The sequence below is a fragment of the Sinocyclocheilus rhinocerous genome, unplaced genomic scaffold (genome assembly GCF_001515625.1).
Source record: "Sinocyclocheilus rhinocerous isolate Xijiao unplaced genomic scaffold, SAMN03320098_v1.1 scaffold974, whole genome shotgun sequence".
In the NCBI taxonomy this organism is placed as follows: Eukaryota; Metazoa; Chordata; class Actinopteri; order Cypriniformes; family Cyprinidae; genus Sinocyclocheilus; species Sinocyclocheilus rhinocerous.
In genome coordinates, this window is record NW_015627262.1 from 294,559 (window position 1) to 307,686 (window position 13,128).

General features: G+C 35.6%; 1 protein-coding gene and 1 pseudogene across 2 annotated transcripts; one reads left to right on the top strand and one right to left on the bottom strand.

Moving 5' to 3' along the window:
• Nucleotides 1-1,241: 1,241 nt before the first annotated feature.
• On the bottom strand, nt 1,242-8,043 carry LOC107726578 (guanylyl cyclase-activating protein 3-like). 2 transcript variants are annotated; one of them, XM_016536226.1, is made up of 5 exons: nt 7,797-8,043; nt 5,574-5,706; nt 4,033-4,182; nt 2,595-2,682; nt 1,242-1,828 (listed from the first exon to the last, which is right to left on the bottom strand). In XM_016536226.1, the coding sequence occupies exons 1-5, from the start codon at nt 7,856-7,858 to the stop codon at nt 1,698-1,700; spliced, it is 564 nt and encodes a 187-aa protein (XP_016391712.1). In that variant the 5' UTR covers nt 7,859-8,043; the 3' UTR covers nt 1,242-1,697. The 2 variants fall into 2 exon arrangements, with proteins under 2 accessions (XP_016391712.1, XP_016391703.1); XM_016536217.1 differs by having other exon boundaries at nt 5,574-5,713; nt 7,788-8,040.
• A 2,183-nt stretch (nt 8,044-10,226) lies between these two features.
• LOC107726674 (craniofacial development protein 2-like) lies at nt 10,227-11,561 on the top strand (annotated as a pseudogene).
• Nucleotides 11,562-13,128: the final 1,567 nt, after the last annotated feature.

Consider the following 13,128-nt stretch of genomic DNA (forward strand, 5'->3'; position numbering starts at 1 on the left):
GTCTGCCGGCCTCCTCCCGGATATCCGTCCTCTGCCGGAGCCTCCACCTGTCATGTCTGCCTGCCAGCCCTTTGCCTTCCCCTGTCACCATCCCACATCCACCCCTTTGTCCTCCTCCTAAGTCCCCCTCTGTCCCTCCCTCTGTCTCCACGGCGCAAGGTCGCGCCTTCCAGGAGGGGGGCGATCTGTCACACCCCTGTGGACTGTTGATTGTGGTTTCTCCCTCTGTGTCCTTATTTGGTTGTTCTCGTTATTAGTTAATCACCTCATTGTGCTCACCTGTCTGCCCCTCGTTATCTGCCCTATATCTGTTTCTGTCTCTTGTATTCGAGTTGTCGGTTATTGTGAATGTTACCCTGAATGTGAATGTCTACCCTGTCTGAATTCCCTGTTGTCAAGTCATTAAATATCCGTTTATTCGTCATCTTCGTCTTCCTGCCTGGTCTCTGGAACACCCTGCCCATGACAACTCAAAGCAGTAAGTAAATTGTTTTATTTGCCTTGAAATTAGCTGTAACTTAAGTATAACAGATAAGTAAAGATAACTAATTATTTCTAAGTAAGGTAAACTATTGGATTTTACAGTGTATTCATTAACAATCACATTTAATATGCCAGTAAACTGTTATAGATGCAATTTTTAAAACATTCTAGATCTTCAGAAAAGCTTGCATTTCTTAAGTAATACAGTCTCTGGGTGTTGAATACTTTTGATTGCAACTGTATATACTGAAAAACTTTTTACCACCTTTCCTTTCCCACTTTGTTACCAGGACCAGACTTTTGAGGATATGGGAATAGATTCTTTTTTTTTTGCTTTTGTTCACATTAAAATAACATAATTTATTCATAAGGTAGTGTAAACAGATAATTCCTGATTTTAACCCATATTTTTCATAAATATTATTAATTTATTTAGGTAAACTTTTTAAACTAGTAAAACTTTTTAAATGTCTTTTCTCTAAGTAAAAGCAATGGTAACAGTCAGACAGGAAACAGGAGTCTAAATGTGCAGCATACTGGATTTATTTATGTAAGGCAATGGTTACAAGTTAGAACTGTAGAGCTATCTAAATAATTTAGCACAAAATGTCAAAAGTCAGAATGAAGGTTACATACATCAATAGAAAAACTGTACAATTATTTATAACACTGGCCCCTCCTTACACAGTGTCCACTAAACAGTATTTGGACATTTGACTTACTTTAGTAAGTCACATTTAAAAATGCCTGTCATTTTGATAATTTGTTAATGCAAAGACATTGATGCATTTTAATTGAGGCTTAAGTGTCCATATACATTTTAGGGTCACTGTAAATGCAGCGGATCATAGAGCACATCCATTGCTAAGAACATGCTTCACACCCCAGCAAATAGGACAAATGATCCATTAAACCATGGATTCGTCTCCTCATGTGTCATTTCTGCCTGCGACAATGACATTTTCAGACTTGTAGAGGTGATTCACTTAAAAGTAGAAGGGTAAGAGAGCTCTGCTAACTGGATATCTGGAGGCACAGAAACAAAGACAAAGTGTATGAAAGACAATCACAGATGATGATCACTCGTGTCCACCTCTGAGATGCCGCTAGCAGGTTACACCCTCTACTGAGTCTGTTTTACGCTTTTAAGCCACAGAGTTGCTCTTTAATCAGGATGGGATCCTTTTATTGTGCAATGCATCAAACATTGGCAGTCACTCCTTCTTTTTCTGCCCATTGACTATGATCTCCAGGACATGGGTGAGGTCCATCATCTTGGTGAGCATCTCCATGATATCAGGATGTTCTTTAGCCCCTGTGATGAACTCCTCCAATGTCAACTCACCTGCCAAAGAATAGGCATTCAATTTTAAGGGTGAATCCTTCCCAAGGGCAGATTTCAACACAAAATTAAAAGAAAAAACTTAAGATCATATAGTGTAAAATATAATAAATTAAAATGTACACATATAATATTGTACGGATAAATATAGGCTATTATGTTTTTAATAAAAAATATGATTTTATGTTTTCAATTTAAAACATTTGTAATTAAGAAAACCTCATTCTCAATAATGTGTAGAAAACAACCTATTATGATATGTAATGGTAGAATTTGTTGTACTGTAATTACAGTACATTATGGAAATGATAATGACATTATTTACAGTAATGAGAACTGAGGGTTAGGATTAAATTGTCATAAAACAACAATTTTAACGGTCATGAAATACTTAGTTTTCTTTAGGGGAAAAAGAAAAGCATTACCCAGACATGTACAATATGATTCCAAACTTTAACTGGTTATATTGATCGACCCAGACTGACCCAGACATTGTACCACTGGAGTTTGTTCTCTGTGTATAGATGCTGTAATGAATATTTATTTTAGTCCATAGCCTTGTTCTTATCCTAGTTCTATAAAGACATTTTAACCTTGGCCCTTGTTAATGGTTAACTTGTAGAGTGCAACTCAATTGTGACCTTGAAAATGAAAGGACATTAAACACCACAGTGGACATTAGAGAAATTACTGTTATGTAAATTGTTTCAAATGAAATATTCCAGTTGACAAATTATGCTGTAGGTTAATATGATCTAGCATCTCTCACCTTCATTATTGACATCAATCCTCTCATAGATCAGAGTCACAATATCATCAGGAGGAATGTCATAACTCCAGGTAATGTCCTGGATGGCCTGGGCAAAGATGAAAAATATTAATGATTTGTCTTTTACTAACATTCACATTGCCACAGTCTAATTGCCACAGTCTAATTTCCTTCCCCTCTGAACCAACATTTGTTGTGTGGCTTCAGAAGTTGTTAATGAGATCAGATTCTTCTATCATATAAACATTCTGTGGCCATAAAATCACTGACTTGGAATACACATATATAATGGCAAAAAAATAGGAAAACTTAAAATAAAAAACTAATCCAAAGTAAAAAAAATAAAAAAAACATCCCTGTTTGCATGTGATCAATGCATATACAGTGACTTGGCCAATTTTGTCATATTTAAACAATACAGAAGTACAAAACTCTCTGAATAATTCTGTCCCATGGACAGGTGTAATAGGATAGAAACTGCATTTTGAAAATGAGGGAGCTCAGTAAACGACCATCATGGATTTAGGTTAGGATTAAATACAAATTACTTTCCGTAAAGACTACTTTCCTAGACTACAGTAGTCTATTTAAAGACTTAGTCATTTCATCATTAAAACGTTTAACACATGAAGAAATAATAGTATGTTTAACATTTTTTTAATGATGTAGAGCTTCGTGAGAAGAGGACTGCAGTCATATCAGAAGTTTGATAACAAATGTTTTATTTTACATGGGGCGGGTCACCTCAGGGAGCAGGGGTAGGCAAGTTTGGTCCTAGAGAGCCACAGTCCTGCAGAGTTCAGCTCCAACCCTGAAAAAAAAAAAACGCACCCGCCCGCTATGCTGACTTGAGTGAACAATATTGAATGCTAGTGCTTTCTAAATGACAACATGGTCTAGGCCAGGGGTAGGCAAGTTTGGTCCTAGAGAGCCACAGTCCTGCAGAGTTCAGCTCCAACCCTGAAAAAAAAAAAACGCACCTGCCTAGTAATCCTGAAGACATTGATTAGCTTGTTCAGGTGTGTTTGATTAGGGTTGGAACTGAACTCTGCAGGACTGTGGCTCTCTAGGACCAAACTTGCCTACCCCTGTCATGGAGGCTTCCATGTTGGGATTGCTTGGAGAATAAACAAATCATGGCTAACTGTGAATAGTGCATTTCTATAATGGCATCAGTAACTGAAAACCTTTGCTTTTATGTGATGTTATGACAAAATATAACTGCACTCTCACTTAAGCTTCTTTTTATGAAGAAAAGAAGATTAGGAGTGCAGTTATATTTTGTCTTCGTTAAGTTCTTTCTCTAACTTGCACCTCAAAAAGGTGTGCATTTGCTTCATTGCATGAGTGCAACATCAAAACAGAACTCTAGTCTGAACTAGTGGTCGTACACCAGAACAAACAGATCACTGAATACAGGAAAAAATGGATACTTTACTTTGAATATGGTCTCCATTTCATCTCTGTCAATCTTGCCGTTTCCATCCTGGTCAAAGAGTTTGAAGTACCACTTCAGTTTCTGGTTTATCTCTCCTTTCAGTAGCAGACTTACAGCTGCGATGTATTCTACAAAATCTATGTAGCCATCCTGAAGTAAAAAATAAATAAAGAAATAAAAATTAGAATTAAAGAAAGAAATATACAACGATATAATAAGAATTATTATATAATATAATAAAAAAGAAGGCACATGTGAAAGCTGACCATTCATTGTACACGTGTTTAGAAAAATCTGACTGTGTCTATGAAATTTGTCACATGCACTGTACGCATAAGCAACATATGCATAAAAACTGAAGTATACTTTGGCCTTTCAAGAGTTTTCAAGAGTTTTAAAAAAGCAGCTTGTCCACACTGACATGTCTGAAAATGCTAAATCGCATTACTGTGTATGCATAAAACTTAATAAAAGCTCACTGAGATGATACCGAGAGAGCAGACAATGGGTTGCATACACTTATCCATTGTAATTTAATTTAAATGTAATTTAACATTCTAATTTTGACGGTTAACAGATGAACAGAAATGAACATCATAATGTTTAAGAATTAGCTCAGTCAGCAGAGACTTTAGTGGCTGTTCGAATGCATGAGCATCCACACTAGCATAATCCAGTCGAATGCATTTTCGACAAGCTCAAAACGTTTTAGACCCCATTCACACCAAGCACAACAATACCATCCTATTTTCAAAAATGTATCCACTTGGGAGAGTCTTCAAAAAGCTCAGTTTTCACTGGACAAAAATGATTTATTAATCTGCCACAATAATATATTTTATCTAAATTTGTAATATTGATATGCGCAATTATCTGTGATTTGATTAACCTCTTAAGACCCGAGAATTTTTTTTTAGGAAAAAGTTAGTTTTTTCCGTGTCTTTACATTGTTTAGAGCATTAAAAATAATGTAAAAAATATATAAATTAAAAAAAGACATTTCATTCATAAGTTATGCTATGTCCTCGGTAGAGGACATCGGGACTCAATTTCTTTAAAAAAATAAAAAAAACATGAATGAACATGCATAGGCAAAAACAATAGATTTTTTAAATCACCAATATATTTTTAGTTTTCAAGATTTGTATAAAGATGATTCTCAACTATGTTATAACAAGAATGATTCAATATACTATTTTTCTTTCTGCAAAATGTGTGTAAAATGGCCATAAACGGGTTTTCTCATTATATACAATGTATCTATAAACTAAATCTAATTTGCATATTAATGTGTTTTTGGGGCAACATGTAATGAAAAAAGACTGTGACATGTACAGTCTCAGAGAAATTCACAAAAATATAATGTCCTCATATGGACAAATGTCCGCAGCCGTCTTAAGAGGTTAATTATTCATATAATTAATTTGATAGCCTATAATAGATTCAAAAATATATTATTTCATGCACAAGAGATTTTGGTGTCAACTGAATGACCAATCTGTATAAGAAACCTAAATGTTCCAGTCACACATTTGTCTCACCCCATCCATGTCAAAAGTGTAGAAGACTTGGTCCACATAGCCGCTGGCTTCCTCAGTCATCCCCTGCATCTGTAGCATGCTCTTGAGTTCAAAGAGCGTGATGAGACCTGATGGCGATTCCCTCATGAACTTGGGTAACACTTTAGAATAGGGGTCCAGAATAATGCATTAGTTAAGCATAAATAAAGTAGTAGTTAATGATTAACTTGTTCACAATAATGCATTAGATAAGCATGACCACACACTTAATTAATGATTAACTGAACATATAATAAGGGCATATTAGCCATTGTTTACAATTTATTAAACATTTTATAGACACAAATTTATGCTATCAATAAACAAAAATAAGCTAGTAATTATATTTAATTACTGCTTAAATAAGCCAATAATTATGGCTAAACTGGCATTAATACAGTACTAATATTCAAGTTTATTGACTAGAATTAGCCAATAATTATGGCTAAACTGGCATTAATACAGTACTAATATTCAAGTTTATTGACTAGAATTAGCCAATAATTATGGCTAAACTGGCATTAATACAGTACTAATATTCAAGTTTATTGACTAGAATTAGCCAATAATTATGGCTAAACTGGCATTAATACAGTACTAATATTCAAGTTTATTGACTAGAATTAGCCAATAATTATGGCTAAACTGGCATTAATACAGTACTAATATTCAAGTTTATTGACTAGAATTAGCCAATAATTATGGCTAAACTGGCATTAATACAGTACTAATATTCAAGTTTATTGACTAGAATTAGCCAATAATTATGGCTAAACTGGCATTAATACAGTACTAATATTCAAGTTTATTGACTAGAATTAGCCAATAATTATGGCTAAACTGGCATTAATACAGTACTAATATTCAAGTTTATTGACTAGAATTAGCCAATAATTATGGCTAAACTGGCATTAATACAGTACTAATATTCAAGTTTATTGACTAGAATTAGCCAATAATTATGGCTAAACTGGCATTAATACAGTACTAATATTCAAGTTTATTGACTAGAATTAGCCAATAATTATGGCTAAACTGGCATTAATACAGTACTAATATTCAAGTTTATTGACTAGAATTAGCCAATAATTATGGCTAAACTGGCATTAATACAGTACTAATATTCAAGTTTATTGACTAGAATTAGCCAATAATTATGGCTAAACTGGCATTAATACAGTACTAATATTCAAGTTTATTGACTAGAATTAGCCAATAATTATGGCTAAACTGGCATTAATACAGTACTAATATTCAAGTTTATTGACTAGAATTAGCCAATAATTATGGCTAAACTGGCATTAATACAGTACTAATATTCAAGTTTATTGACTAGAATTAGCCAATAATTATGGCTAAACTGGCATTAATACAGTACTAATATTCAAGTTTATTGACTAGAATTAGCCAATAATTATGGCTAAACTGGCATTAATACAGTACTAATATTCAAGTTTATTGACTAGAATTAGCCAATAATTATGGCTAAACTGGCATTAATACAGTACTAATATTCAAGTTTATTGACTAGAATTAGCCAATAATTATGGCTAAACTGGCATTAATACAGTACTAATATTCAAGTTTATTGACTAGAATTAGCCAATAATTATGGCTAAACTGGCATTAATACAGTACTAATATTCAAGTTTATTGACTAGAATTAGCCAATAATTATGGCTAAACTGGCATTAATACAGTACTAATATTCAAGTTTATTGACTAGAATTAGCCAATAATTATGGCTAAACTGGCATTAATACAGTACTAATATTCAAGTTTATTGACTAGAATTAGCCAATAATTATGGCTAAACTGGCATTAATACAGTACTAATATTCAAGTTTATTGACTAGAATTAGCCAATAATTATGGCTAAACTGGCATTAATACAGTACTAATATTCAAGTTTATTGACTAGAATTAGCCAATAATTATGGCTAAACTGGCATTAATACAGTACTAATATTCAAGTTTATTGACTAGAATTAGCCAATAATTATGGCTAAACTGGCATTAATACAGTACTAATATTCAAGTTTATTGACTAGAATTAGCCAATAATTATGGCTAAACTGGCATTAATACAGTACTAATATTCAAGTTTATTGACTAGAATTAGCCAATAATTATGGCTAAACTGGCATTAATACAGTACTAATAAAGGCAATTTGACCCCCTATTCTAAAGTGTTACCTGAACGGGTTGTACCAGTGATGCATGTCCTCAGCCAAAACTTCATCCATGTTGGATCCGTGGGCACCCATAACTCCTCAGAGAACCTCTTTCTAAATGAAATGTAGAATTGGTTTGTCAAATCCAGAAGTCCAACAGTAGCTGCAGTTTATTGAGTATGAATTGTGAGGAGTTTGCCGCTCCAAGCCAGGATTGACTGCTGATGACGGCACAAAGTCTAAAGCCCTATAGACTAGGCAACTAAAAGGAGAGATAACCCTTTAATTGGATAACTGTTGAAACCTTCCTAGAACTAAAGGACATCTATGGTCGTCAAAGAGGCAAATGGGAAAGTCTCCAGATGGACTTAACCCTCCCCCTTGGTAGGACAGGTCATGATTTGCCGTGATCCTGAACTTCCTGACCTTGTCTGACAGGGCTTAGCGTAGAATGATCAATCACTTTCCATGGAGAGGTCATGATCTGGCCAATAAGCTTAAATATTCCTGGCTTCTCTGAGTAAACCCCGTCCAGCGTGACTTTGTTTGCGGCATTTCTGAGGATGGTGAGTTGTCGTCTAGGGAAACCCTTTAGAGGAGGCTGTATTTGAGTCCACAAAAGTTCAGTGTGGAACAAAAGTAGGCGGAGGATATTTTAAGAAATTATTAAGACTGTATCAAGATATTCAAACTGTATCAAGGGGCCAAATATAGCTGGGCTCTGCTAAATTAAAAATACTTAAGTAATGAAACTTTGCATTGAAAGTCTATAAGTCAATGGTTAAAAAGTAATTAATTTGATTGTTCCACTATGCAACCACCCAGAACACTCTAAAAACTCCTTAGGAAACATTTAGAACACCTTAGTAACCACATAGTAACATGCTAAAAATAACACACCTTAGCAACTGCGTATGAACACCCTAACAACCACCCAAAACACTCAGCATTGTGGCAGCAAGTTTATTGTGAGCAAACATTATATTTTTCTTTAGAAAATGTAAGAATGTAGTTATACTAGTGTTTGTTTTGTAAATCAAATTGATCTGAAAAAAAAAGTTAATCACTTAATGTGACAATGTCAAACACTGATATATGAATTAGCTACACAGTTCACACAATGTTTTTTATTTATTTATTTTTTAAATAGTTTTTTAAACATTTTCACCATGTCTCAAAATATGTATTATAACATGATTAATATTATTCTGTGGCTGAAACTACATTTTGAATATTTTTGGAATAAGACATCCAACTTATTTGTCTTGCTATGGCTAATTTCAAACTTAATTTATATATATATATTATATATTAGCATTTTATATAAAGCACACACAATAAAAAATATACTTTTTGCTAAATTTGACAAAATTATAGCTTAATTGGAAATAAAATTTAAAAAAAAACAGTGTTCACAATATTGATACAACAAGAATGAACTTTTTCAGACAACAAATATTTAAATGGTTATTTAATACTGCATCTCAGTAGTTGTAATTAAAATAAAAATTGATATTTGCATGGCATTTAACCCTCTTTAGCCAAAGCTAAAGACTCACTTCTAAACTCAACCCTGCATGTCATGTTTATCTAACACGGCTAACCCATGCAAGTGTGACCCTGATCTCTGATCTGCATGAGCTTCCACTGGCATGTGCATGATCCATTCAGGAACACAAAGTGCAACCACACTGAGATTAAATGCAAAGGATAAATCAATCAGACTATCAAAGATCAGTGTTCCTGTTATAGTAAATCTGGCTTCAGACGATTAACAATTTCCAAAACAGATTACATTATTTCTGTTGAGATTCTTGGGACTTCTTAAATACTATCCCCTGCAACATACAACCATAAATGAAATCATAGTAAATGATGGTAATTACAAAACATTATTTAATATCTATAATCTATAATTACAATAATTGTATTTATTTTAAAAAATATTTAGTGGTTTGAGTAAAATGTGTCTAATTTGAGGTTTTAACTTATAGGCTATAAAAATTAATTATTTTTTGGTCTTAATTTAGACCATAATAAGGCAAACAGTTTTAACCTGATGTGGAATATTGAAAAATCAATAGTAATAGCTTTTGAGATTTCAAGTGACTCGTGTACTGGAAACAGTTAATATTTAAACATACTTTGTGTTAAAAACATTTCTCCAATAAAACTGCAAGTCATCCGCTCAGTATTTTCTATTAATAAAAACAGGAGTAAATAAGAGGTAAAGTTGATTAATCTGACAGATGGAGTAGCCAAAGCATGCCACCCCTGCCAATCTGATTTAGGCAGTACTATGCTGATTACTGAACTGAATCTCCTTCTTTTTAAAATTACCTTTTTGCTGTTTTGTTCTGTGCTCCTGTTTTAATTTTCATTATCTCAATTTATATTTAATTAATAACATTTAATTGTTTATTTAATTATTTAACTCCGCCATTACCGGTCCCAAGCCCGGATGAGAAAGGAGGAAGGTTGAGCGTCGGGCTAGCAACCCGACACAGTAAAAAAAAAAATTGCTACAGAAACGGCAAGAAGAAACAATAAACTTGATCTGCTAACTCCCTGTGGAGAAATCAACCATTTTGTGACGGGGTTGGACCAAAGCCGCAAGGACATTCAACACCTGATTCGTGGTTCGATCTTTGACGCAAAACTGCTAACAAAGATAGGGACATGGAATGTCAGAACACTATACCAATGTGGCAAGTTGGCACAACTACTTGGAGAAGTTGAACGATACCATTTGGACATTCTTGGACTGAGCGAAACCAGGTGGACGGGCAATGGACAGATGCCCAATGACGGAAAAACCATCATCTACTCAGGTCACAATACAGAACATGCCCGTGGAGTCTGTATCGTAATGTCGGCGAGGGCAGTGAAAGCGCTTATTAGATGGAAGCCCACAAATGACCGCGTCATTACCACCCGATTCCAAAACCAGCTCTCCATGATAACCATCATACAAGCCTACGCCCCAACTGAAGACGCAAACGATATGGACAAGGACTCATTTTACGACCAACTGCAGGAGATCATGGATGATATTCCTCATCATGACCTAGTGCTTCTTATGGGAGACTTCAACGGCAAGATCGGAAGACATCGACAAAGGTATGAACATGTTATTGGCCCCCATGCCACTGCAAACATTACAAACGACAATGGCCATAGGCTGATCTTGTTCTGCTCAGTAAACGGTCTGACAGTCGGAAATACCTACTTTGATCACAAGAGGATCCATAAGAAAACGTGGTGATCACCAGATGGTCAAATGTTTAATGAAGTCGACTACATCTGCATAAGCAAGCACTGGCGGTCGAGTCTCATGGATGTGAGGGCGAGCCGAGGAGCAGATGTTGGGTCTGACCATTACCTCCTCCTTGGAAAATGTCGACTTCGATTAAAACGCCCGCCAACAAAACAGCAACGCCCCCACCCGTTTGCTGTAGAGAAGCTGAAAGATCAAGCAACATCTGATCAATTCAGGCAGGAACTGAGAAATCGATTTCAGGTTCTCACAGACGAAGTCGAAATGGATGACCATTGGACAAAGTTCAAGGAAATAGTTGTCGATTGTGCTGAAAAGACTATAGGAAGAAGACTTATAAGGAGCGGTGGATCATGGAATCTTATGGATGAAAGGCAGAAAGCAAAAACTGCGATACGAACAGGCAAAGACGGATCAAGAACGACAGGAGTCATCAGAAGCATATCATATACTGGACCGTCAAGTGAAGAAGAGCTGCCGAAAAGACAAACGGGATTGGATAGAGCAAAGAGGCCATGAAGCACAGGAAGCGGCAGATCGAAATGATACGAAGACTCTTTACCGTAAAAGAGGTTTATTGGTTTATTGCTTGTGACTTTGGCATACCCGAGCGCTTCGTCAACGTCTTTCGGAACCTATACTACAAGTCAAGCTGCTGCGTGCAAACTGAAACAGGAAACACCGATTTCTTTACCATCGAGACTGGTGTACGACAGTGGTGCATTCTGTCCCCCCTCCTGTTCCTCATGGCGGTTGACTTCGTCATGCAAAAAGCTATGGATCATACTGAATTTGGAATTCCATGGTGAGGATCCGAACGGCTGATGGACCTTGATTTTGCTGACGACATCGCCCTACTTGGAACAACAAGGAAGAACATACAAGAAATGACAAAGAGACTGGAACAAGATAGGGCTTCGCATAAGTACAACTAAAACCGAGGTTATGCGAGTCGGATACGCCACCAACACCACCAAACATGCCCTTTTGAATATTGGACAACAACAAATTGAGGAAGTGGAAAAGTTCACCTATTTGGGTAGTTTTTTGATGAGTGATGGAGATGCTGAGCATGACGTCACATGCCGGATTGGCAAAGCTTCAGCAGTCTTCCAAAGACTCAAGCCCGTTTGGACAGCCACAACAATTTCAATCAAGACCAAGGTGCATTTATTTAGCAGTATCGTCGTACCAACAGCAATCTATGCGGCGGAAACTTGGAAGATGTCTGCGAGAATGGCCCAAAGGCTTAATATCTTCCAGCAGCGATGTCTGCGAAGAATTCTGGGTGTGTCGTACCGAGACCATATCAGCAATGATGAGATTTATCGTCGAACTGACATCCGCCCACTCCAAGAAGTTGTCACCGAACGCTGACTAAGATTTGCTGGTCACATCCTTCGATGACTACCTTCTAGACACGCAAGAACCGCACTCATATGGAAACCACCCCACGGCAAGAGAAAACAAGGTCAACCACGAACAACTTGGCGTCGTACCTTTATTGAAGATCTGAAAGCTGTCAACGTTTCATGGGATGAAGCTGAAAACATCGCGGCCGATCGATCAAGTTGGAGGAAACTTGCCGCCCAATGCGCCTTACGGCACAGGCGGACCTAAGCTAAGCTAATTGTTTATTTATATATTCTCGACTGATCATTCTGAGTTTCTTTAGGTATACAGATGTATAGAATGAATAGAGACATCCAACCCACTGAGGTAACACTTTATAATAACTTTAATTTATAATTCATTAACAAAAATTATATAATGCTTAACAGATCATTAGTTTATATATTCACATAGCTAGAAATATGAGATAATGTTCTTGTTAATGGTTACTAATGAACTTACTAAACATTACCTAATGATTAACATATGATTATTTAATATAAACTGAAATGCTTACAAATATCAGTAAACTTTCATTTAATATGATCTTCATTTGTTGGTCTTTGTTTGTTGTGTAGACCTCTATTTCATGTGTATGACCTCTATATCTTAACAAATAATCTATTAATTATTGGTTCATGTTTTTGCAGTACCCAATCTAAAGTTGAAACTATTCATCATTTGCAAATGTTTA